The sequence below is a fragment of the Rattus rattus genome, chromosome 1, assembly GCF_011064425.1.
Source record: "Rattus rattus isolate New Zealand chromosome 1, Rrattus_CSIRO_v1, whole genome shotgun sequence".
NCBI lineage: Eukaryota > Metazoa > Chordata > Mammalia > Rodentia > Muridae > Rattus > Rattus rattus.
The window spans coordinates 5,074,291-5,101,300 of NC_046154.1; the positions used below are offsets into that span (position 1 = coordinate 5,074,291).

The 27,010-nt window shown below is 43.9% G+C and overlaps 1 protein-coding gene across 1 annotated transcript; it reads right to left on the bottom strand.

The window, feature by feature from the left end:
- Positions 1 to 633: 633 nt before the first annotated feature.
- LOC116891916 (solute carrier family 35 member E2A) lies at positions 634 to 26,577 on the bottom strand. The gene is made up of 9 exons (XM_032893345.1): positions 25,645 to 26,577; positions 18,110 to 18,581; positions 17,793 to 17,928; positions 16,869 to 16,996; positions 13,652 to 13,772; positions 10,745 to 10,798; positions 10,100 to 10,172; positions 8,717 to 8,862; positions 634 to 5,182 (listed from the first exon to the last, which is right to left on the bottom strand). The coding sequence occupies exons 2-9, from the start codon at positions 18,429 to 18,431 to the stop codon at positions 4,945 to 4,947; spliced, it is 1,218 nt and encodes a 405-aa protein (XP_032749236.1). The 5' UTR covers positions 18,432 to 18,581; positions 25,645 to 26,577; the 3' UTR covers positions 634 to 4,944.
- Between the last annotated feature and the right edge of the window lie 433 nt (positions 26,578 to 27,010).

The following is a 27,010-nucleotide window of genomic DNA, read 5'->3' on the forward strand; positions in this document are numbered from 1 at the left end:
ATCCCAGCACTTGGGAAGCAGTGGCAGGAGGGTCGCTGAGAGTTTTTGGCCAGTCTGGTCTACAGAGCTAGTTTCAGGACTGCCAAGGCTAAAAAAGAAGCCCTGTCTGGAAAAACAAAAAATAGCAACATAATTAAACTTCTTGCTAAACTTTGGGAGCAGAAACAAAACAAAAAGCAAACCACTGTGATGATGGTTATGAAATGGTAAGATGCAGAAGAATAAAACAACTAGTGCACGAAAAAATTGAGGGGCATTGGAGTGAACGGTTTTGTGATCCAGTTCTTACTTTGCCTCCAGAGTTATCAGTGACCTGGTAACCAAGTCTGATTTCAGTAGCATAAATAAAACTTATGCAAGCCAGGCGGTGGTGGCACACATCTTTGATCCCATCACTTCAGAGGCAGAGGCAAGTGGATCTCTAAGTTCAAAGCCAGCCTGGTAAATAGAAGTTACAAGCCAGAAAAACCTTGTACCAAAACAAAACAACGACCCCCTCCCCCCCAAAAACCCAACAACAACAACAAAAACCCAACAAAACAAATCCCAAACCAACCAAACAAAACAGTTACATATTTTCATATTCATACTAGAACCATTGGCAGCTTGGATAAAAATGAGGCTACTGCAGGGTTAATTACACAATACCAGTTTATTTCAGGAATCAATGAATTATCTAACAGAATTCTAGAAGGCATTAATATAATTAAATACTGAAAGAGGTGAAATACAAAACAGTATACATTTTATGATGTGTTTTAGTTCTCTAATATTGTTTGGTATAAAGCAAATATGACTTGGCTTTGACGAAGATAACTTCCTACTCTAAACTGTGGCCTGTTCCAAAACACCAACACTGAGTAAACACAGACAACTATCTCTGAATCCAGACATTACAAGTGAATTTAATATGCAGTTTAAGACCCAGAAATGAAAAGTGAAAACAAACAAAAACCCCACACACAACTTGCCAACTTGATTTGTTTAAAACTAAACTTAGATATGTCAGGAAGGGTTCAATAGCCACCAAAGTCAGGATCAGAGTCCCCAGGAAAACATACTTCAGAGACACCAAAGTTAAAACCTACTAAACTTTGAATAGTGGTGGGTACTATTTGTCCACAATCAGCATGTCCTGTTCTAATCCACGCAGAGAGCAAAGGTATTTATAAACTAGGAAAACAGGCTGGATGCCATATCTCAGAGAAAGAATAGCAGCCTAGCTTGCATTTTTGAAGCCTTAAGTTCTATCCCAAGCACAAGAACAAAAGGGTCGAGGTAATGAAGAGATGAAGGGGAAGTCAATGTTTACAAGTTAAGAAAAAACAAAAGATTGTTGCTCAAAGGCAGAGGGGGTCAGGAGTGGTGAAATACTTGTAATCTCAGTACTAAGAATGTTGAATTAGAAGGTTTAGAGTTCAAGGACTTCAAGGACAGTATAGGTTACATAGGTAAATGCAATCTCAGAAGGCATTGGTATGGTTTCCCATTTGTAGTAACATTTATTTACCCTTTTCCAATGTTAAGAAGATATCACTTGGCTGAATCCCATGAACAGCTTTTTTTCTTTCTTTCTTTCTTTTCTTTCTTTCTTTCTTTTTTTTTAAAGATTTAATATATATGAGTATACTGTAGCTGTCTTTAGACACACCAGAAATGGGCATCAGATCCCACTTTTTTTGTTTGTGAGCCACCATGTGGTTGCTGGGAATTGAACTCAGGACCTCTGGAAGAGCAGTCAATGCTCTTAACCGCTGAGCCATCTCTCCAGCCCACCTTTATTATTTAATCTCTTCTGATTCATCATTTTTATTTATCTCAAATTTTGTTTTTTGAGACAGGGCCCTGGCAATCCTAGAACTGGCTTTGTAGACTAGGCTAGCCTGGAACTCACAAAGAATCACCTTTCTCTATCTCCTGAGTACTGGGATTAAAAGTGTAAACCACCAACACCTGAGGAACGATTATAATCCTGGTATTCAAGAAATGATAAAATTTATTTTGAAACTTGGTCTCAATATGTAGCCCAAACTAGTCTTGAATTACTATGTAAGTCTAATGCCTCCAAAGTACTAAGATTATATGTATGTGCCATGATGATGTAGTTTAAAAATAAACAAAACAAGAGCTGGTAAGATGGCTGATCTTCAAGAGGACCCAAATGAAATTCCCAGGAGCCACATGGCAGCTCATAACTATCTGTTCCAGGGGATCCAACACTCTCATACAGATACACATGCAGGCAAAACATCAATGCATAGAAATCAGGAATAAATTAAAAAAATTTTTCCTTGTCTTTTACTAGTGGAAGTTTGGAGGAGGGGCTTTTCTCCCCTTCATCCCTCTATCCAATGTCTGCTGCTGGGATCAACTCCAGAGCCCCATAATGCATGCCAGTGATGTGCTACTAAGGTATACCCCAAAAACATGAAATTTTTAAAAATTTTTCTATCTAGTTTTTCAAGACAGGGTTTCTCTATATTGCTCTGGCTATCCTGGAACGTGCTCTGTAGACCAGACTGCCCTCAAACTCACAGAGATCCACCTGCTTCTGCTTCACAAGTGCTGGGATTAAAGGCATGTAAGACCACCACCCAGCAAATGCATTATTTTTAAGTTGTGCATGTGTATATGCATACACAAGCCTGTATGCAGATGCCCAGCGGAGCCAGAGGCATCAGAATCCCTAAAGCTGGAGTTACAGGCAGTTGGTGAAGCACTCTAAATGAGTTTTGGGAACTGAACTTGGGTCCTCACCAGGAAACATAATACTAGTTCTTAACCATTAGTCTGTCTCTATAGTCCCTAAAGTATTTTTGAAATTAGAAATGTGCGTATCTTTTTAACCATGGGTACAGTGAGTAAGAAGATGGCTGGCTCAGGTCAATCCAGTGTTGTTTACAACAGACCAGACAATGATATAGACTCAGGAGGAATTATCCAGGATAAGTAATGACACGTGGTGCCAATATTTCTACATGTACATCAGTAACAATTCATGAAGAACACAGTATTCTATGAAATACTAACAAAGTTAATTAAAAAAATATTGTTATGGAATGGTCATAACAAATGGTCAAGCAGGGCCATTCAAAGACTCTCACCCTAGCCATGTCTTGGAAGAGCTAATGGAAGTGGCAGAGTTCATGATCTTTCCACCTGTGAAGACAAGTCTGAAAAGCAGCTTTACAGGAAATTGCTTTAAGAAAAATCTTTGTTTTTGCTTCTAGTCCAAAAACTTAGAAAATCAAAACAGGCTGAGTCTGGTGGTGTAGGGGAGGGGTGACTAGAACAAGTCACAATAGGCCATTTCCTAATTACACATAGGACACAGGCAGAAATTCCAAATAGTAAGAAGCCAAGCGCGTGGAGCTCTGAGCATCCTTAGGCAAGGTCTGTGGGAGGCCAGAGGCGATCTTCCAACCAGTATCCACAGCACGCACTCTTCAGTATCTGCAGCTCCACAGCCAGGTCGTGAGTAGACAGGCCCACTGTACAGATTAATCCAACATCTGCCACCTGTCGTGCACTGGAAGGAAGTAGAAACCTGGACAAAGTCGAATGAGGGAACGTCTTCATAATGGGGGTGGGTGACCTTACGTAGCACAGTAAAGACACCTCGTCAGTGTCCAGCACAGGTTGCTTTTTTTAAAAGGTGGCTTATAGATTAAAAGGCCTCATTTTGATCCATCATCATGGCAGATGACTTGTTCAAGTAAATAAAATGTAGACATAATTATTGCTCATTTTCACCCCAACATCTCCTTGAGGGGCTATTTTCATACTTTCCAGGTATGAAGCCAACTTTGAAACCAGTGGCACCATGGGCACGTAAGACTTACAGCAGGAAGGACCAATAAGACTTGGACAAGAAGTACCAGTGGCTTCAGCTCACATGTAATGGACAGAGTCTTAAAGACTGGCTGGCAACAGACTGCACCCCAGACACAACTCACAGAATGTTCAGTAATGTAGAACCTCAGTGTCTCACACCCAAGGCCCCACTGTTGGCCTCCACTTCACCTTAAGCTCTGGGTACCTGGTAGCTCAGGCAGTCATCATTTGGTCCCCAGTGAAGAGCCAGCTGTGCGTGTGTCTTCGATGTACCTTACATGCAGAGACTCTAGAAACCTTTGAAGGCACCTGCTTTGTCGAAAGGCAGTGTCCCTTTAACTACAACATAACCTGTAAACACTCAAAAGCTCTTTAAAACTTCCCTATCATCCACAGGAATCTTCACGGGGCAGCCAACTGTGCCATTCGGAACAGCCTGCTTCACATTTATCATACTCAAAATGGAAAAGCACTCCAGGCATCTGCTCGAATCAGAGATTTTTACACAACTTCCCAGAGTGGGGCAATCACCAAATGGGTAGCAGAAACATAGGGCAACAACCCTGGAACAGGGTAATTCAGTGTAGCACAGGTCAAGAAGCGGATACTTTTCCTTCACATAGCACTGTCCCTCCAGGGCAGGGACACTTATCTGTTCTGTCTGCCACTCTGGTTTCTCGGGGTTTTGTGTCTCCATGCTAGAGTCATTGGCATCTGGAATGTCTGTGTCATAGACTATCAAGAACCAAAAGACTTCAGTGCCTATGGTGGTGGTGGTGGTGGTGGTGGGCATAGAACAATTTAGGTCTCCTGGATGGCATCAAGCAGACAGCAACTTCCGTTGGTACTGGAGCCTGGGCTTATCCCATAGTTGGCCCCACAGAGATATTGCCCAGTTGCAGGCTGGGCACGGAGACATTGGTTCAAATGCAGCCAGAGGAGCTATAGGTCATTTGAATCTTCCTGCAGGGCTCTATCAGGCAGAAGCTGATTCCCAAATTCCCCATTTTATGTCCAGAAAGGAGCAAGAGACCTGCCCTGCATCACTTGCTTCTCTGTTCCAGCACAGAGTACAGAGGGACAGTCTAGACCTGGTCAAACATCAGGTGATCAGTGGTGCTGTCTAGAGTCTTGGGAAACCAGTGGCTCTGTGTCATCTTTTGGGCCTCGGCTGGTGGCTGTGACCAGACTCTGCATAGTCTCTTGCTGATACTGCCTGGCCTTGTTGTAGAGCAGAACACCCACTGTGACAAGGATGGTGCCAATGGCAGACAGGCTGGTGATTTTGTTTCCAAAAACGATGATGCTAAGCCAGATGGACAAGGCGTGCTTCACGGTGCTGGCGACACTATAGCAGTAGAGATAACAGTCAGACTCTGACTCACGGTCACACAGGGTACAGCCTGCTGTTGGCAGTGACTACAAATGCCACACAATGCAACAGTGCTGTGTTATCTAGCCAGGTCTCGGACCCAAGAGGGACATGGATGAGGTGCCCACCACAGAGGGTTGGGAGCATTAGGGGTTTTGCCTGCATCTTTGTTCTTTTATTTCTCAGGTTTTATTTCTTTATTTATTTGATGAAAAATTTCAAAACAAGGGCTGAAGAAATGTCTGAGTTGGTAAAAGCAGTGACTGCTCTTTCAGAGGACCTGGGTTTGGTTTCAATCCCTCAGATAGTGGCTCAAAACTGTAACTTCAGTCCCAGGGAGCCCAATGCCCTCTTCTGGCTCCATGGGCACCAAGCATGCACATGATGCACACCAGACAAAACCTCCATTCACATTAAATAAACCTAAAGAAGAAAACCTCAAATAGAAAAGGACAGAAACACTGTAACACATCCCCAGTACCTGGGATAGATGAACGAGGCCTTGTCACACCCGTTTCAGCTTTCTTTCTTTCTTTCCTTCCTTCTGTGATGTCCCAGGCTAACATGTATCTTTATAAGTAAATGAAGCTGCTTTGAATCCTGCCTCTGCTTCCGCAGTACTGTGATTGTAAGAGTGTATTAGCATACCCAGGTTGGCCTTAGCTTTTTGTCTTTTTTAAAAAACATTTTATTTATTATTTCGCTTTTTGTGTATGTGTACAAAGAATCTCTTATAAGCATCACCTATCAATAAAAAAGCTTTTGGCCAATGAGCTGAGGCAGAAAATAGGAGGAGGATCATCTGGTCAGGATAGAAAGAATCTGGAAAATAGTCAGAGGTGAGAGATATTTGCCCCAAAATGCTGAGAACAGCAGGTAGCTGAACTCAGGTTAAATAAGGAAAGATTCACCCCAGAATGCCAAGAAGACAGAAGTAAACCAGCCATGTAGCTGAACTCAGGTTAAAATAAAAGGGATAATAAGTTAAGAGCTAGTTGCAGAACAAGCCAGTTTCCTCAGAGTTGTTATTTCTGGGAACTAAGTGGTCAGGAAGAAAAATTAGTGTGAGTTTTCCTGCGTGTCTCTAGGTGCACACATTCCTGATTGGTGCTCACAGAAGTAGGGAGAGGGTATGAGATCTCCTGGAAATGGAGCTTTTGGATGATTGTAAATCACCGTGTAGATGTTGGGAACCAATACCAGGACTTCTTCAAGAGTAACAAGTGCTCTGAGTGCTAAGTTAGCTCTCTAGCCCCTTGTCTTAGTTTTTTGAGACAAGGTCTTGCTATATACCCTAGGCTGGCCTTGAACGTGCAGGGGTCCTCCTGCGTTAGTGTCTTGAATGCTGGAATTACACAAACGTGCAATCACACTGCCCTATTTCTTTGAACTAAAATGTTTATTTTATTTTGTGTATATATGCATGTACCTGACTGTATGTATGTGCACTGTGTGTGCAGGAGACCACATAGGTCAGAAAAGGTATTAGATTCCCTGGAACTGGAGGAATACATGGTTGTGAACTGTAGTGTAGGTGCTTTCTACTGAGCCTTGGTCCTCTGCAAGAGCAGTGAGCACTCTTAACCCTGAGCCATCTTCCAGTACCTGAAGATACTGAAATATTTTAAAGTGAAGATACTGTGCTTTAAAGTGACGATATTATGCAGTGGGGTGTGTGTGTGTGTGTGTGTGTGTGTGTAGAGGAAGAATTTTCATCATGGATCCTAGTCTTGTCTCTAACTATTCTGCTCTAAACTTCTAAGGATTATGGCAACACCCACAACAACGCTGTGATATTTTGCCCCTAAATACTTCAGCTTACTTTGCATAACAGAATGAAACAAACTCCATGAACACTGTCAAGATCTTTACGGCCCTGAGGGGAAAAACAATCTCAAGAGGCTATAATTTGTTAAGTTGAACTGGTCCCACGCACCCATTTGGATCAAGTAGTAACAGTTAATAAGAAATACATCGGGGTTGGGGGATTTAGCTCAGTGGTAGAGTGCTTGCCTAGGAAGCAAGGCCCTGGGTTCAGGTCCCCAGCTCCAAAAAAAAGAACCAAAAAAAAAAAAAAAGAAAAAAAAAGAAATACATCAAAATGCCTGTACTTTTGTTCTTTGAGATGGGCTTATGAATAAGTTAATTTTTATACTTTTCTGCCCTTTTGAATTTTCTATGATGAGAGCAACAGGCTCTATGTGTTAGACATGCCTGGAGTAAACTGACCACAGACATAAATATCTGGAAAAAAACTGAGATTATATTAAGTGTGTACAGACTTTTTTCCTTGTTATTACTCCCTAAAGATACAGTATAACAGTTATTTATAGCACTTACACCCCATTTTGTTAGTCCCAAATGTAGTTTCTATGCAAATTCCTTGCCATTTTATATAAGGAATTTTAAGATCTGGATTTTGAATCAGATATGATAGTACATGAGAGACAGCAGCAGGAAGATTACAGAATTTATGGTTTTCTTAGATATATATTGGGTCCCAGGCCAGCATAGACTATATATATATAAGACCATTTCAAAAAGAAATCTGTGACTCTTAGCACTGGTGGATGGTCCTGCACTAGTCTCCTTTCAGATACTACAGGACACCTGTGCTTATTTGTTACTTCCACAACAGAAACAAAACAAAAAAACCAAAAACTTTTTAAATAAAAGATTATTTTTTTGAAATTTTATTATTTATTTAATTTAATTTTATTTTTTGAGGCAAGGTTTCTCTTTATAGCCCTGGCTGACTTGGAAATTCTTTTGTAGATCATTCGTGTCTTGAGCTCACTGAGAGCTCCTACTCAGGAGCTCCTGCCTCCTGAGTGCTACGAGCAAAGGTGTGTGTCGCCACTGCCTGGCATGAGGACTTATTTTCACTGTATGTGTATGGATGCTTTGTCCATATGTGTGAGTGTGATGTATCTGTAGTGACCAAGGAGGCCAGAAGAAGGGTGTTGGATCCCCTGGAGTAGCAGTTACAGGGTTGTTAGTTACCATTGGGAACAGCCATTAAATCAAGAAGAGCTGCCAGTGCTCTTCACTACTCAACCATTTTTCCAGCCCCTCTTCTTTTTGAAAAATTACCAACATTGAAAAATGAAACATCAAACCATGCAAAGTGACACGTGACTTTAATCCCATCACTAGGGAGGCAAAGGCAGGCAAATCTGTATGAATTCCAGGCCACTAGGGCTATATAGAGAGACCCTGTCTCAAAAAACATAACAAAACAAAACAAAACAGAAAGACACAAAGACAGTGATTCAAACCCAATAAAGAAAGCACTCTTGTCACAGTACTTCCACAGTAAGAGCTCAGGAACAACTTGTGGCCACCAGTGCCTGTCTGGGACAACACAGACATCCCATTATTTAGCTAAATCTTGACAGCTCTGTTGTAGACAGACAAAGAACCTTAGAAAATGTCTAGCAACATGGATTTCTAGGAAAAAGTTCCTTGCAAATCTATTTCATGTAGTGATGGCACAAAATATCGACTCACCTGAAAGTCACAGGGGAGATCTTTCCCATCAGGGCATATGCAGTGACACTCTGAAGGTGAAACAAGGCGCCATCTGTCAGCAGCAACAGCACGATGTCCTGGCTATATCTGAAGCTCTTCCCACTCCTACCAATCACAGGGACATCCTATGGACAAAACGAAAGGACAATCTTCTGGCCTGTGTTTCACTGTCACCATCACTACTGAGAGAATATGGTGTCACTGGTATCAGGACTCTCAGGATGTACAGAGTGCTACAAAAGAAACAAACTCCTGTGCACTGCTAGTGGGAACATAAAATGTTTCTTTCAACCAACCATTCCAGTTCTAAGACTATATTCCAAAGACACATCCCATTTGTAAAGGACGTAGATATGAGAAATGCCTTTACCATGTGTGTAACTGTGAGGAAAGGTAAAGGCTATATCCAACTGCATGGTCAGTATAGACTTCCCAGTGTAACACGTTTTAAGGAAAAAAGTTTATACAGACACACACTTTCATAAACTGAGAGACTCAAGAAAAACATGTCATGAGTGCATCTGTACCTACAGGCTCACTAGACAGCCATTTAGGGAAGGGGTCTGAGGGTGAGGAATCTTCTGTTTGCTTTCAAACAGTGACTTAGGTGGGTGTGAGGACACATTTGTTCAATGCTAGCAATCAAGAGGCTGAAGCAGATATAGCTCTAACGGTCCCAGAAAGCAAGCCCCAGACCCAGGCATGGCGGTGCACACCTTTAATCTGGAACTCAACACACCTTCTGCTGGAGACCTACATAAGGACACTGGAAGAAGGAAGAATCTCTCTTCTTTGCCTGCCTGACTGCCTTGTGGGACTGAGAAACTGCTAACTCCTTGGACTTCCATTCATAGCTGATGCTGACCATTGTTGGGGAGTTGGACTACAGACTGTAAGTCATCAACAAATTCCCTTACTATATAGACTACCTGTAAGGTCTGTGACTCTAGAGATCCCCGACTAATACACTTAAATTTGAGGCTAACTTGGTCTACATAGCAACTTTCAGGCCAACCAGAGCTACATACCAGATCCTGTCTCAAAACAACAAAAAAATGCTGTTGACTTTTTTTTTTTTTTTTTGAGACAGGGTTTCTATGTGTAGCCTGGGCTGTCCTGGAACTCACTGTAGACCAGGCTGGCCTTGTCTACTAACAGAGATCTGCCTGCCTCTGCCTCCCAAGTGTTGGCATTAAAGGTGTGTGCCACCACCCAGCTCTATTGACTATTCTACGGTGGAAAAATATCCCTTTCCAAAGTAAAAGATAACCTTAAAACTAATAACCTGCCCACCCTTCTTCTCCTGAACTGTCAAAAGTCAGCAGTAGCCCCAGTGTGGTGGGTGCCAGGCAGGAAACCCACCATGAAGAAGGTCCATGCTGGAATCAGCAAGGCCACAGCAGCAGCACTGGTGTAGAATTGCAGTTCCGGGGCCCTGCAGTGACAGAAGATACTTGCTCTTTCCCATGCTTGAGTCTAGGCTTCTATGCAGGTACTTTCAGATCAAAAGCTAAAGAATCAACAATACAGAACTGTGCTTCCCAAAGTGACAATGATGCCCTGGGCTCCCCAGAATGAACGGGCCACCATGAACTGAACTGGCTGTTTGGTGGTCTGAGGAATAAGTTAGGAAACAGGTAGTTTTCTCTCAATTTTTTACAAAGACCTGTCAAAGCTCGTCAAAACACTCAAAGTGAATTCAGGCTCCTGGGGGTCATTCAAAGCTGTACAATGACCAAAAAGTCCTACTGGGCCTTATGAAATTAGATTCAATATGGTAGTGCATACCTTTGATCCCAGGGCTTGAGGGACAGAGGCAAAGATCACAGGATCTTTGTGAATTCAAGGCCAGCCTGGTCTACATAGCAAGTTCTAGGACAGCCAGGACTATATAGGGAGATGCTGTCTCGTCCCCTCCCCACCCCACCTCCACACACTACCGCCATCCTACTACTGCCACCAGACACAAAAATAGAAACTAGAAATCCTCTTACTGGAGATACTTACGAGAACCTGTATTTGTCCCCACTGAGAAGCTTTTTTGAAAAAACATTCTGCAAACTAGAACAAAGACAACATGTTAACAGTTAGTGGGTAGGCAGCTAATGACAATGGCTACAAAGGCAGACAGCCACCAGCACTTACTTGCCGGAGGCCAGTCCTGTACCAGCTGTGTTCAGCATCATCTCATTGAGAAGTAGAACTGTGCCTATTGTCCCTATAGACAAGTAAATCGAGAATGCAGAACCTGAATGGACCGACCAGCTCAGACATCAGAGAACCACCATGGTCCTCATCTGCACACTTTGAAAAACTCAACAAGGGAAGTAGAGGCAAGAAAATTAGAAGTTCAAGGTTATCTTGAGATGCAGGAGTTAGAAGCCAGCTTGGGCTATGTAGGACCCTGTTTTTTTGTTTTTGTTTTTTTGTTTTGTTTTTTTCCCTGTTATAAACACAAAAGAAGGGCTGGAGAGATGGCTCAGGTGTTAGGAGCACTTGTTACTCTTACAAAAGAGCATAGGTTTGGTTCCTAGATCTGACACGGTGGCTCACAACCTTCTATAACTCAAGTTCCAGGGCATCCTGTATCCTCTTCTGACCTCCATGGGCCTCTGAGGGTGTCGGGTACACATGTAATGCACATACAAACATGCAAGCAAAGCACTCATACGTCTGCAATAAAAACAAACTGAGGACAGGACAGGTGGTACACACCCTTGATCCCAGCACTCAGGAGGCAGACAGGCCTCTGTGTGTTCAAAGTCAAGGCTAAGTAGAGAGACTCTATCGCAAATAAACAAAGAAAAGAAAATCTAAAGTAAAAATAAGCAAAGTAAGCAAGCAAACAAAAAAAAAACCAAAATAATTCTTTTAGAATGAAGTTCACATAAATCAGTATTAGGATACAAGCGAATGAGGACTCCCAGGACATGTATATAATTGAATAAAACTATTCATGCAAACAAACAACCCAAAGGAAAACTACAGATTTTTAAGCCAGATCAGATAAACCACAATGAAAACACACAAGTAGCCAATGGGAAAATAAAACAATTCTGGCTTCAAAAGTGACCTCAGAGCCAGGGGATAGTCCACTTGGGTGGTAGAGGCAGGTGGATCTCTGAGTTCCAAACAGCTAGGACTACACAGAGGAGAAACTGTCTCAAAAAAAAAAAAGGGGGGGGGGACACCTCAGAGGCTGGAACTTGACACTGCTTCCAAGCCTCTCGTTGACAGAATAGTGACCAAGGAGGTTGTCTCAAGTAATAGAACAGTATGAATAAGAGCATTTGCAGACATTCAGGATTCATCTGGAGGTTCTGCCTTTTAGAGGCTCATGCAACAGGCAGTAAGAAAACAAGGAAATATTCATGTTCCCTGCAGATTGGCTTCTGGGCAAATTCAGTGTGTGTGTAAGATCAAGAGGAAGTCAGGAAAAATCAGGCTGTGGAGAATGTCTAGTGATGAAGTTTTTCACATGAGGTCTTCTGTGTGGTTAACCCTGTTAGGTTCCTGAGAACCATGAACTTGCAGGCCAGCCCAGAGGGAATCACTCCTAAGGTGAGCACTTTCCATTTCTGTTCCTGACAGCAAGGCGCTGTTGTCTTCAGCAGTAACAGAGAGAACAAACCTGTAGAGACTTGTGGTAGCTCACTTCCTTCTGTCAAAAAAGGAAGGCTAGACATGCTAGTATATGCCTCAGAAGACAGAGGCAGATAGATCTCTCTGAGTTCAAGGCCAGCCTGGTCTACAAAATTAGTTTTAGGACAAACACAGCTAAATAGAGAGATCCTGTCTCTAAAACAAAAATAGGAGAAACCTCAAACTGATTAGAAGTTCTGAATCAATAGGTTTTGTGGTAAACCTGTGATGGCAAGGAAGGAGACGATCAGGTGCACTGACTGTGGCCAATACCCGTCCTCTCCACACTCAGGAGATGTGGCAGGGGGACTGCAAGTTCAAAGACAGCCTGGACTACAGTGAGAAAAGGAAAAGGACTAGAATATGACATCTGGTCCTCAATCAACTGTGTGACCCAAACACTAACAATAGCAACCCAATGTTTTCCTCCAGGACCTTGCCACATGGCTGGCATCTGCCTGAGGGCTAGTTTTTTATCCTTATCTTTATAGTTCTGATGTCGGGAGGATCCAACAGCTTGGCTTCACAGCCTTGAGATGGTCTCTGGCTTCTTCCTTGGTTTTATTTAGATTGACTATGCGACATACAGGGTTAAGTTTGTATTTTTTTTTTTTCGTTTCTTTTTTTCGGAGCTGGGGACCGAACCCAGGGCCTTGCGCTTGCTAGGTAAGCGCTCTACCACTGAGCTAAATCCCCAACCCCAAGTTTGTATTTTTCATGAGCCAATGACATGCTTCTTAGAATTATCATACTAATCACATGGTTTACTGAGCGCGCAGGCGCACACACACACACACACACACACACACACACACACACACACACACACACACACACAGTGCATGTGTCTGGGTGGGGTGTGTATGAATGCCATGGCGCACATGTAAAGGTCAGAAGACAACTTCACTGTGGTGGTGTTGTTGTTATTTAAGGTAGTCTCACTGTGCATCCCTGGACAGCTTAGAGCTACAGCAATTCTCCTAGTTAACACAATGACTATTACAATTACCTTGACTGTGTAACTATCCCTCTAGTTAGCATTTTAAAGAATCAGGACTACACAGCTTCAAACTCCATCTTGGTTTGGAGAAAAAGTACCTCATCTGGAAGTCATTGTACTTCTTGAGAAAAACCAGGACAGTGGAGACTAGCTTTGAGTCCCAGTAGTGGGACTGAGCTGTTTAAGTATGAACATCTGTGGACTAGATAAAGTGAAAACAGCAAGTCTTAAACAAACCCTCCTTCATCATTTCCCCGTGCTCTGTGACTCACCAATCCATAATGTTGGTGGATAGTGCAGCTGAAAACCCCAGGATGTTGAAGCTTATTTCCGTGGCAGTGCATAACGCTAGTCCTCCCATGACTGGGATGAGGGACAGGTTGACCAGCAGCCCTGACAAGAACAGAATAGGAGTGTGCATAAGAGAGGGTGCATACAGGCAATGGCACATTATGTACAGGTTAGAGGACAGCCTGTGGGAGACAGTTTTCTCCTTCCACCATTATGTTGTGGGGATTGAACTCAAGTTGTCATCCTTGTCAGCAGACTCCTCCAATGTACTTATTGGGAAGGAAAAACAAAACAAAACAAACAAAAAATACCAAACCAAGCCAGGTATGGTTCACACCTTTAATACCAACACTAGGGAAGCAGAAGCAGGCAGGTCTCTGAGTTCAAGGCGAGCCTGGTCTACAGAGCTGGTTGCAGGACAGCCAGGGATATTCAGAGAAACCCTGTCTTGAAAAACGAAAAACCCAAAACCCTAACACTGCACAATAAATTAAAATACCGAGGAGATGGTTCAACTGCTTTGACTATTGCTGCTCTTTCTGTGGACCCCAGTTTGGTTACCTGAGGCTTATCACTGCCTGTGACTCAGTAACAGGGGATCTGACACTGTTCTGGCCTCTGCAGAAACTCATACACATGCCCCCCCCACACACACAGATATTTAACTAAAAATGCATTCAATGCAATGCAATCACCTTTCCCACCTACATTACTCCTAGAATTGATGTCAGGTACTATTTAACACTTTTTAAAAAAATTTGATACACAGGACTTATTTAAATAGTCAAAGAAAACAAGGACAGGGACTAGAGAGATGGCTTAGCAGTTAGAAGCACTGACTGCTCTTCCTCAGCAACCACATGGTGGCTCACAACCATCTGTAATGGAATCTGATGCCCTCTTCTGGTGTGTCTGAGGACAGCAACAATGTACTCACATACATTCAATAAACAAATCTTAAAGAAAAGACAGACAGAAAGAAAAGAAAACAAGGACGTGTGCCCTTCATGTTTATCAAAAGTAACAGTCACGATTCTGAGTTCAGTGCAGCCTGGTCTAATAAGAAAGCCCCTGCCCCACGACAGGCTGATGAGGCTCAGAGCAGGGAGTAACCAAAGAACTGACAGACCCCTGAGCCCAGAGGACCAAGCTCAGGAAAAGATACTTAGGTCTGTCTTGAGAAAATATTATCAAATAAGCTCCTCCTTGGTTTTCTATGATTGGTCTCATCCTCTGTCTTTGGTAATTTTCATTAAATGGTGGACAACATGTATAAAGTTCCAAAGAGAAGTAGACATATGCCACTTTACCTGACTTTGCTTCTGGGCAACTGTGGTATACAGCCAACACCTTGGTCCAACTTGGGCTTCAAAAGAGTCAGAATTCCAGCTCTAAGTCTGGTATTTTCCAGACTGTCCCCTGGGCCAAACTTCCATCACAAGTGACTGAAGCATGGCCACTGAGGTTCTTCAGCCACCACACACCATCTCTTATGGAGATGGTGACACATAACTGGGCAACTTCTCTCAGTAAGCCTAGACTCCCTTTAAAACCACATACCTCAAGGCTGCAGAGATGGCTCGGCGGTTAAGAGCACTGACTGCTCTTCCTGAGTTCAATTCCCAGCAATCACATGGTGGCTCACAATAATCTGTAATGAGATCTGATGCCCTCTTCTGGTGTGTCTGAAGACAGCTACAGTGTACTCATATAAATTAAATAAATAATATTTTAAAAACAAAATATTTATTTGATATAATATTCCGCACCTTTTTTAAAAATCATTTTGTGTGTTCTGTAGACATGTATGTCTGTACACTAACTGTATGCAGTGTCCCTGAAGGCTAGAAGAGGGAATCACATAGGATCCCAAGGAACTGGAGTGTGTGCTAAAAATTGAAACAGTATTCTGGAAGATCAGCCAGTGCTCTTAATCACTGAATCAACTGCCCCATTTAGCTTGAATATAACCATCTTGAATATGCTGATTTTTATTTTTAAAGATTTGTTTTGACTGATGTCTATGTGTACATATCTATGTGCATGTGTGTCACTTGTGTGCAGGTGACCTCAATAGCCAGAAGAGAGTTGCTGGATTCCTGGAGCTGGAGTAACAGTCAGTTGTGAGCCTCAAATATAGATCCTGAGAACTAAACTCAGGTTCTCTAGAATAGCAGCAAGTGCTCGTAACCACTGAGCTTTTTTCTAGCCAGGAACATGCTGATTTTTAAAGGGTTCATGGAGTAGAGGCACTGGAGAGGTAGCCTAGCAGATCAGGGCACTGGCTGTTCTTGCAAAGGATCTAGATTCCCTACACCCACATGGTGGCTCATAATCATTTGTGAATCCAGCTTCAGGAAACCCTTGGGCATCAGGTACTACAGTGTGCACATATACAGGAAAGTAAAACATCCACGCACATACAATTTTAAAATGTTTAAGAAAAAGCTCATAGGGTGTGTATCTGACATGCTAAGGAAATCATCTGAAACAGTTTATATATTATGAAAGTAAATCTGACCTCCTGGGCCTTGGGAAGGATGGAAAACAGTTGCCTTAAGAGTCACAAAGTGCCAGGCGGTGGTATGCCTTTGATCCTATCACTCAGGAGGCGGGGCAGTTGGATCTCTATAATAAGTTCAAGTCCAGCCTGGTCTAAAGAGCTAGTTCCAGGACAGCCAGGGATATACAGAGAAACTCTTGTCTCCAAAAACTCCTCAAAGAGTCACAAAGTACACTGGGGAGGCCACTCGACTGTGCATTAAAGAGGAGTACCTGTCACTGAATATGGGCACTGCCATATTAGCTTTGGATCAAAGATGAGCCCTTAGAGGTATGGCCGGATGGTCATTTTCCAGTTTCTACTCAGCTCCCCCCCCCTAGCTGAAAGTCATGAAGTACAATCCTCCCAACACCTGAATTCTCCCATAACAATAGCCCCAGTACACCAGTAGGCTTGATGAGCACTTGCTCAAAGGACTGCAGAAGACCACATGTGACCACCAAGGACACTTTTCGAGCAGTGAGAGCAAGTGACTATAACGTGGGTCAGTCCTAGGTCTGTCACTACTCTGCTCCGAGGAGCTCTGGAAAGCTGAATAAAACCCGGCACATGATAGGCAGTCGGTAACACTATAGGTGCTGACTGCTGAACCAAGGATGAGGAGGCCCAGACAGAAAGACCCAGAGAGACCTTACCTGTGTACTCCCCCAGAATCATCCGAGACATGATAACAGTGAAAATGGGAGCGGAGCTCTTCACCGTCTCAGCAAAGGACACTGCCACGTTCTTGAGGCTAACTAGCCCTAAAACCACCGTTGCAAACCTCAAAACAAGAAATGAGCATCATGAAAAGGACCTGTCTACTTAAAATCAGAGGCTCTAAGTGCTCAGCCATGAACAATGGGCACATCTGGTCTCTCATTCCAACCAGGTTGAGTACCAGGTAAGGGTGTCACCATCACACTCAAGGATGGCAAACCCCTTCCAACCACTACTGAGCTACTTTGTTTTTTAAGGGTAGGGTCTTACTATACAGCCTGGCTATCCTGGAACTCGCTATAAGACTAGGCTGGCTTTGAACTCCCATAGATCTATCTGCCATTGCCTCCCAGGTGTTCTGATTAAAGGCATGCACCACACCCAGATATCTGAATTACTGTTTACAGTCTCTCTATAAAAGAATCTGAGAAAGAGCCAGGCATGGCAAGAGTACACCTTTAATCCCATCACTCAGGCGGCAGAGGCAGGCAGATCTCATGAGTTTGAGGCCAACCTGGTCTACAAAGTGAGTCCAGGACAGTCAGGGTTACACAGAGAAACCCTGTTCTGAAAAACTAGCCAGCCAATCAACCAACCAACCAACCAACCAACCAAACAACCAAACAACCAAACAAACAATCTGGGAAGGAATGCATATGGTGGCATTAAAGGCCACAGAACTAAAATCTAACTGATGGATGTCTCCCGACTGTATAGCCCTAAATTGTATCCTGTGCCCTGAACACATACTCAACAGCAGTAATCACCAAGGCTTCCAATAGGGTTTCCACACTTAGTAACTAGAAAGGTATTTTATATCTTAAAAAGAAAAATAATTAAGACAATCAACTCATTTTTACCTCATAAGGCCCACGAAGAGCATAGTCATGATGAAATTGGGTGGGTAAGAGAGCCGGGTTTTGTGTTGATATAAACAGCAAGGAACAAATATTTTAACACATCCAATTAATGTCGTTGACAGCATCTGCACAGCACCTGTTGAGGGGGCATGCAGCCAAGCTGAGAACAAGTTTCCCACACATGAGCACTGAATATCACCCTTCATTTCAGAAGCCTATCTGGGTAAGTCCCTTTTGTCCTTTCCCTCCCTCCAGGTGGCCTCTGGTCACTCAGCATTGGGGCCACTGGGAGTGAACATTGAGCAAGGAGGCATTACCTAACATGCTAGGCTCTCCTTCTAACAGAGACAGGATGTACTTGTTGAGGAACAGCGTACAGAAGCTGAAGAAGAACCACAGCGTGAGGTAGATGAGAGCTCTTGAACTCCACACGCCAAGGTCCGACTCAATGACAGTAGTCTCCGTGATGGTGACAGTGAGCAGGCTCTCCTCTGGGCTGCCATCACCTTTAGTAAAGACAATCTTCTCACTCCGGTGACCAAAAAGAGACCCCCAAGTGAAAAGTGTTTTCCCTTTTGGCTCCTCTTCACAGCCAGGAGCTGTCTCCTCCAGCACTTGGGATTTTGCTGATGATGACATGCTGAGGGTACTTGTGAGGAGTGAATCTCAAAGGTGGACCACATGGATCAAAGCAACTGCCCAGGCAGAGAGACACAGCTGGAGGAAGAGGCAGGAGTCCTGGTTTGCATGAATGTTGACCCCAACACGCTAGTCTCCGACAAAGTAAGGCTAAAATGGTAAGAAAAGAGACCACATTATTAATTTTGAACATCTTATATTCTTTTGTAATTATGTAGGATGAAGTGCAGACATATATGGGAGACCAGAGAACAACCTGGGGTCCTGCCTTCTACCTTGTTGTTATCGCTTTCATTGTCTGCCACTAAGTGAACTAGCCAGCCCACAAGCTTCTAAGTCCTCCTGTCTCTATTTTCTATCTTGCCTTCCAAAGATTCTCCTATTTTTTGTTTTCAATCTTGCCAAAGAAGCACTGAGATTATAGTTGTCAGGCCCTGGAGTCTATACTGAGCTCGGGAGGTACCAAACTGAGGCAACCCAGTTCCTCTTCCCAGGCTGGTCCTTCCACGAATGGCTCAGCTCAGTTCAGCCCACACCAGGCTTTGGCCCCAATCTGTAATGACATTGTTTGCATTTTCTCAGCCCTTTGAGGGACCAGGAAACACCCACAGATAGGAGCTGAGTGTTCTCTTGAACTTCTGTTCCCAATACTTCATGCCTGGTTTCTCCACACCTTCCACAGAAACCCTCTAAACTTTTACCCAGAGCTTCCACCCATTCCTAACTGGGAAGCTGATTCACCACATTGAATATTTAATTTATAAAAGTTCTTGATTCCATTTCAAATTGGCCTGTTCTCATTTTATTCTTTCATTCCTCTTGCACATCCTTTCTGGTCTCTGCTGGTTTATTATCTATCCACAGATCACAGCAACTAGGTCCATTATTCTCTAGTGTACTACACAGGTAAATCACCGCTTATCCTGGCTTGAGGTTTGCCAAGGGCTTAGGACCAGTTCTGTGCTACTTTCTATGCTAATGGCATCAGTTTAAAGCTTAGCTCAAGGATGCTGACACCTGTGCTACATTTGCAGGTGAGATGTCTACCATTCTTTTTTTTTTTCCTTTTCTTTTTTTCGGATCTGGGGACCGAACCCAGGGCCTTGTGCTTGCTAGGCAAGTGCTCTACCACTGACCTAAATCCCCAACCCCTGATGTCTACCATTCTTAAGGCAGAGCCAAATCATCCTGTTCTCCTGTAGATTTTGGCATTTTACTAGTTCTGGCTATGAGCAGTGTCTCATCTTTGACTTGCTCCATCTCATAAGGACCACGGGATACCTCCTTTCTAAGGAGGACATCAAACTTCACCCCAGGCCGGAGATGTATGTCATAGAGTGCTTGCCTACCATGCATAATGCCTGAGGTTTGAACCTCAATACTGAAACAAGCAGATAAACAATAAAATACAAAACAAAGAACAACAACAAAATACAAAACAATACCACCATCAAAGAAGCCTTAAAGGGCTGCCACTGGGCTTCCTGGTTTCTGCTGCTATGGTTTAGAGCACTCTTCCACAGAACCTAGGTCAATTCCAAGTACACACATGGCAGCTTACAATGATCTTTAACTCCAGTTCCAGAGGAGCTAATACCTACTTCTGGATTACACAGGCACCAGGCACATATGTGGTTCACATATGTACATGCAGACAAAATACCCACACACACACACACACAAAAAAAATTTAAAAAGGACACTGTAGTGACAATTCTGGAATTTTGGTTTTTTAAAAACACAGAAATATTCTAAGAATGTGATTTCATTTTAATCCCAGATGTGGGGATGTGGGGCTGCTTCAGACTGTCTGCAGCAGCTGACTATGCATCGCCTCGTGCTCTAGCAGAGACATGGTTTTGCCAGCTACAGATGGTTTCTGTGACTGGGTGACATTTGGAGTTCAGGGAACTTTTCAGAGGGTGTATAAATGCTAGGCTGTGGTGGGTGGGGCTGGTGGTTGTTCAATTTGCAATTTGTTGTAGTCCTGCTCAAAGGAAAAAAAGATTCAGGGGTCTCCCTCTCCTCTCTTTCCTTTCTCTTCATTCTAGTGGTAAGGGGTGAAATTGGAGGGATAAAGGGTAGAAAAAAGAACCCACAAAGTTGCAAAGACCAGCTGTAGGGCACCTCTTCTTTCTATATGTAAGAGTGCTTTGCTTGCATGTATGTTTGTGCACCATGTACATGCCTGGTACTGCAGAAGTCAGAGGGTATGATCACCTAGCACTGCAGTTACTGAGGATGTGAGCCAGTATGTGGGTGATGGGAACCAAACTCAGGACTTTGGCAAGAGCAACAAGTGCTCTTAATCATTAAGTCATCTCTCTACTACCATTCCTCTTTTTGAGAAACATTACAGATATTAGCTTGTGGCTATCAGTATCTCTACCTTCTCAGAATCTTTAGTTCATGCCTCCATGTTTGCATGTGCCTGACTCATATAGAATATTCTGTATGTATACCAGAGAATGTACACACTGCTTGCCAGTGAAGACCTCACCTATCTGTAGTTCAGAGGACCTGATACTCAGCTGGGATACTTTACAGTCTGACTTGCTCTCGGTGTGGGCAACATCAGAGTCTGTATCATCACCCTTCTCCACCCACAGTGCTGCCAAGTCTCATCATTACCTTGATGTCCCCCAATTCTAGTGTGTATCTTTCTTGTTCCCATTGTGACTCTTCATTATATAGAAGTTTTGTAGTATGTCCCAGAGCATTATAGGAACAGTACTGCTCCTCTAGGCCTTTGAGTGCTGTTATGCCAGACCTTGCTGTTCTCGTCTTACTCATGCTACAATTTGGTTCTAGTGACAATCTGCTGGGTAGCTGAACCTCCTAGGCTCTAGGGCTGGCCAGACCCTGTGCTGGGACAAAAAGAGAGTTCAGGCTCCACTACATCCTCCAGCCCAGGAGAACAGACTGACTGAAAGGAGAGTGGCCGTTTTACTATCTGGAAGGCAGCAGACAAAAAGAAGGGACCCAATATCCTGAGCATTGAAATCAGAGAAAGTCGAAGAAAGTCTTAGTTTCAGGCCATGTTTAAGGACCTTTGATTAGTCAGGGGCAGCCAAGCAAGGAAAAGCTGAGAAAAGCCACCCCCGCAAATGTACAGGGGATTCTGTTTGCTCCACTAGTCAGAACTATTTAACAGTGCGAATGCAAACAGACCCCATATGTTAACTGTCTGGACATGACCTTTTAAGAGTCAGTATAAGCACCTACACTGAAGAGCTCACAGCTACTGTAACTCCAGTTCCAAGTTATCTCAAGTCCCTGCCTCAGAGTGCATTGTACTTACAAGCATAGCCCCATATGCAGATGCACTGTTGTAGTCAACGAAGCTAGGAAGGAGCCGGGGAGCCAAAGAGCCACCTACTCCTCAACATTAGACATGGAGTAGTAGAAGTTCGCCATGCTAGTTTGTTTTGTTTTGGTGTTTCCTCATTGTGCCCCATTTCCTCCCTTGGAGTGTAATGTATATTCTATGCTATTGTATGTTAGAAGTATATTATTTAATTTTCACCTTACAGGGGGTTACAATTAAGAGATTGCTTTAAGTTCCAAAAGAGATTTTGGACTCTTAAATATTTGAATGCTTGGTCCCCAGGTGGTGAAACTATTTGGTAAGATATTTGGTGGCCTTGTTGGAAGAAGTGTGTCACTGGGGATAAGTATGAGATTTCAAAAGGCAATAGCAAACCTACAGGTCTTTTTTAGTCCCAGCACTGGAGACAGAGGCAGATGGAGTTTGTGGCTAGCCTGGTCTTCAGAATGAGTTCCAGGACAGGCAGGATTACACAGATTAACCCTGTCTTGAAAACAACAATAACAAAAAAGAATAAAGGTTCCAGAAGAACCAGGTTCGGCCAAGGGCCTATAATCCCAGCTATCCATGAAGATCACACATTCAGGGTCTGTGTAGGCTACAAAGCAAGTTCAGGACTAGTATAGGCAACTGAGTGAGACTTTGTCTTAAAAAGAGTTTAGTGGTAGAGTACTTAACATATATGAGGCCCTCGGTTCAAATCTCAATACCACTGAAAAGGAAAATTTGGGAAGGGTATGATGGCAAATGCCTTTAATCCCAGTACTCAAGAGGCAGAGGCAGATGGATCTCCATGAGTTCAAGGCCAGTGTGGTCTATAGATCAAGTTCCAGGACAGCCAGGGTTACACACAGAAACCCTGTCTGGAAAAAGAAAAAAGAAATTATCAGGCTGAAGAGATAGCTCAACAGGTAAGAATATTGGCTGTTCTTCCAGAAGACCAAAGTTCAATTCCAAAGAAACACACAGCAGTTCACAGACATCTGTAACTCCAGTTCCAGGGGAATTCAATACCCTATTCTGGCTCCTGGAGGTACCAGGCACTCGAGTAGTGCACAGACATATGTGCAGCCAAAATACCTATAAGCATTAAAAATGATAATAATAATAATATGGATGTACTAATAGAAGAAACTTCTGAGCAGATACCTATGTCAGGTTAAAGACTGTAAGGACTCTAAACAATACTAAGCACAAAGTACAGCCCTGTTTATCTTGCAGAATCAAGGGTCAGGAATTCCAGATTGAGCAGTAAGTAAATATTGTGGAAAATGAAAGCCAGATTCAGTACTAAAGACAGTTACCATATGCAGGCAGCTCTCTAGTTATGCCTAGCTCACCATTCCCATTCAGTGTTTTCAATAAACGATTCTCCCTCACCTGCAAAAGCACAAGACAGTTACTAATCCAGAGGGAATTAGGATAGAACGAGTGTGGCTAGGATAGAGGTATAAAATTAGTTATGGGCTCCTGGTAATGGTAGAATCAGAGGATCACGCCGAGCTGGTGCTCTAAGTGGTTCAGCACTTGCTGAACTTCCAGAGGACCCAGGTTTGATTCCCAGCACTCACTGCAGTATACAACCATCTGTAACTCCAGTGCTAGGGGACCCAATGGTCTCTTGTCTCAGAGGGCACCAGGCATGCACATGAGGTCAACATTCATATATATATAATAAAATTACACATCATTTGTTGGCTATCATAATACCACATGGACAAGCTCCTGAAGAGGTAGCAAAACCTTTGAGTTTGGCTCTATAGATGAACCAAGGGCTACTCAACTCTAGTATTAGCAGAGTTTGACTCACCCAGTCCTGGTCCAGTTCCCAGCCCACAATTCCAGTCGATTACAAAGATAAAGTCTTAGCCTGCAAGAAGCTGAAGACCACCAGCAGTAAGGAGCTGCTTGCATTTAAGAATTGTGGTTGATTTGACCTACACTGGCCTGGAAGCCAGTTCCAACTGCTGAGTCTCAACTCTACAGCAAGGGTCTTAGTTACCATGTCCCTCTCAAATTGGAAACTACCTCCAGAAGAACAGATGAAAAACTAAGTCATAACTTCCTTTAAGACTTCCTTGCTAGCCAGGCACTGGTTGCATACACCTTTAATCCCAGTACTTGAGAGGCAGAGGCAGGAGCATCTCTGAGTTGGAGGACAACTTGGTATGTAGAACAAGTTCCAGGACAGCCAGGGTTACACAGAGAAACCTTGTCTCAAAACAACAACGAGATGACTCCCTTGCCCGCAGGGCCTTGCCTCCTGAGTTTCTGCTCTAGGCTCTGTCATAAATATGTACACAGAGCTGAAAGAGAAACAAGCCACACTCTGCCCTAGACCCACAGCAAAGACATGATGTCAAAGCTACAAAAACCAACAACTGATTGTCTCACCCAGATGCTGGTGAGACTCCCCTCCCCTTTTTTTGAGACAGGATCTTAAAGGGTAGCCCAGGCTGGCCTTGAATGTGTCAGTTCTTCTGTATCAGCCTTCAGAATGCTGGAGTCACAGGCACACACCACGATGCCTGGCTCAAGATGTCACTTTTATCTCATTTAGCATTCTAGTTTTCCATAGTCTAGTTCTATGGACCCCAGGTTAAGAATGTCTGGGCTGCTTGCTTGAGGGGGTGTGGGGTACAATGGCTCTCTGACAATCCACGTCCACATAAGTGCCATGACATAGATTGGGTCATACATTAAATTTTTAGTGGAGGATGTAGCCCACAGGTAGAAGGCTAGTGTAGCATCAAAGCCCTAGATTCAATCCCCAGTAGAAAATGGAGTGACAGGAAAGGGGAGAATAGGGTAGATGAAAGGAATGTCTATTCTGAAACACAAGACTGAGGTACTCAAATACCTGGCCAAGACATCTGCATTGGTCAGTGGTCATTCAGTGAAAACAATATCAAGTCTCCAAATACCATGCATGTCTGAGAGTTTATCTAAGGGAAATAATAATCCAGAAAAGGGCCTGCATGAACTCACAATCTGCCCACCCCGTCCTGCTTCTAACAGCGACACTGGAAGCCTCAGACCGCTCAGTAGTGAAGAATTTATACTTAAGGGAAAGTCACTCCTGACTAACACATTGTACTCTGTGGCTCTGATAGTGTTTATCACTTTTGAAGAATGGATACTTTCAGGATCGCTGGTGTGGTATGCTCAGATATAAGACATAAAATAGCTGAAACCATCCACATAGGATTTCTCTGTTGCAGACAGGTCCTTCGTGTTGTTCTGTCTCCATCTTCTACACCGGAAAAGAATTGCTTTAATGTAAAAGCCGCCCAATCTCTTCTTAATGGGCCTTTTTTTGCTATTTAAAATTTTTTCACTGTGCTTTCAAATGTACTCTGCAACCAGGGTACTTGTAGTACAGTCCTACAATTGCAGTTCTGAGACACTGAGGCAGGAGGGTCACAAGTTTAAGGCCACACTGGGCTACCCATTAAAGATCCTGTCTTAAAAGAAAAAAAAAAAAGCACAAAAATTATTTTTCAATTTATTTTTAATAGAGTACAATCATCCCATGAGTGGGCGACTAAACAAATACTGAACAAGGCACCCACCTCTAAACTTCAGTTTCGGGTTTTTTTTTTTTTTTTTTTTTTTTGCATTTCAAGGATTCAAACCATCAATGCTGCAGTGAATTTGTTTTATGCCTGAAAGTACCGGTTGAAGAAAAACCGCCAGCTGGCTAAAACAAAGTTGAGGACTGGGACAGGGCTGAGTCGCCCACTCCACCGCACAAAATAACACGTTTCGGGAGGCAAAATCAGTAGACAGATGACAGGGTGACTGCACTTGTCATTGGGTATCGCCTCCTTCTCGGCGCCTAATGCAGTCATAACCCGCCCGCGATCCCGCCGGTGCCCACCCTACCTGTGCGTCCAGCCCGGCGAAGCCCGCCACCTGGGCGCCCGGTGGCAAGGGTCCCTAAATTGACCTGGGCTGACTCCAGGGCAGGTGCCCCCGGTCCCCGATGGGGTTCAGTTCTGAGGGCTGCCACTGGAGTTTATGCAGAGCCTCCGCCCATGCCCACGGAAGATACAGCCAGTTTCCCCACGCCGCCGACTCGGGGCCCAGCAGCTTCAACCAGAGGGGTTTAGAGCCAAGGGCGAGAGCTGCTAGCAGACATCCTACGGATTTTAGATTTGGGACACACACTGGTGGGCGGAGAGGGAGCCGGATGTGACGCACAGGAAGCCCTGGCGGACTGGGAACGGAAGAGGACACGCCCCCTACCGACACACTAGGCACCTTCCAGGACGTTCCACCGCAGCCCACCATGGGGAACTAGGAGGCCCTAACGGCGCATTCTCACCTTCGGTAACGGTCCGCCACAAACCACGGAACGGGCGACGATGCGGGGCCAAACCACCGCTTTGTGGCCTCCCGCTGGCACCTTCCGGAACGTCCCACCACTCCAGGGTCTGTGATGCTGGACGAAAGCACAAGTGTCGCTCCTCTCGCCTGTGGTACATTCCAGAACGTTCCATCGAGACCAAGGTGGAGGAGCCAATTCTCTGAGGCCGCGAAGGTACGGACCTCTAGGTCAAACCAGGGTTTGGTTTCAAGGAGCCCAAAATCTGACTAGAAAGTCAGAGTACGCGAAGCGCTCAATGGCGAACCTACGAATGACCCCCGTACGCTCTGAGTCTTGGATGAGCCGGGGCGGGGCCAACACCGTACGGGCGCGGCCAACACCATAGCGACGGGGCGCTCATTGGTCGAGCTTCAGAGGCTCCGCCTTCAGGCAGAACTTGGATCTGCCGGGTAAGCTCCCGGTGTAGCCGCTAGCTGCCTTCTTGGCCTTTTTTTTTTAATCCCTGAAGGTCATTTTGTGGGGAGGTTTGAGGCTGTGCCTTACCTCAGCTGGTGATGCGCCCGCAAAGCTCTGCTTTTGGTCAAACCTTCCTTTGTTTTGGTTTTTTGAAAACTAGTAAGGTTTTTCCTTCAGATCTCGCTCTGAGTGAGTTAAAGTGGAACTTTCTTACTCTTAAACCCTTTCCACTAGAAAACTCTTTCCACATGCAAATCCAACATTTACTGATAACCTTACGTCTATCTTAAAACAATTCTTTGTCCGGGTGCAGAGAACAGTCTGGTCCACTTAATGAGTTCCGGGACAACCAGGTTTACGTAGCTCTGAGACCCTGTCTCAACAAACAAACACCAATTTTTTAGTGCACTAGTTAAAAGCGAAGGCAAACTGGGGAATGAAAGAGAAGATGCGCTTTTTAAATTT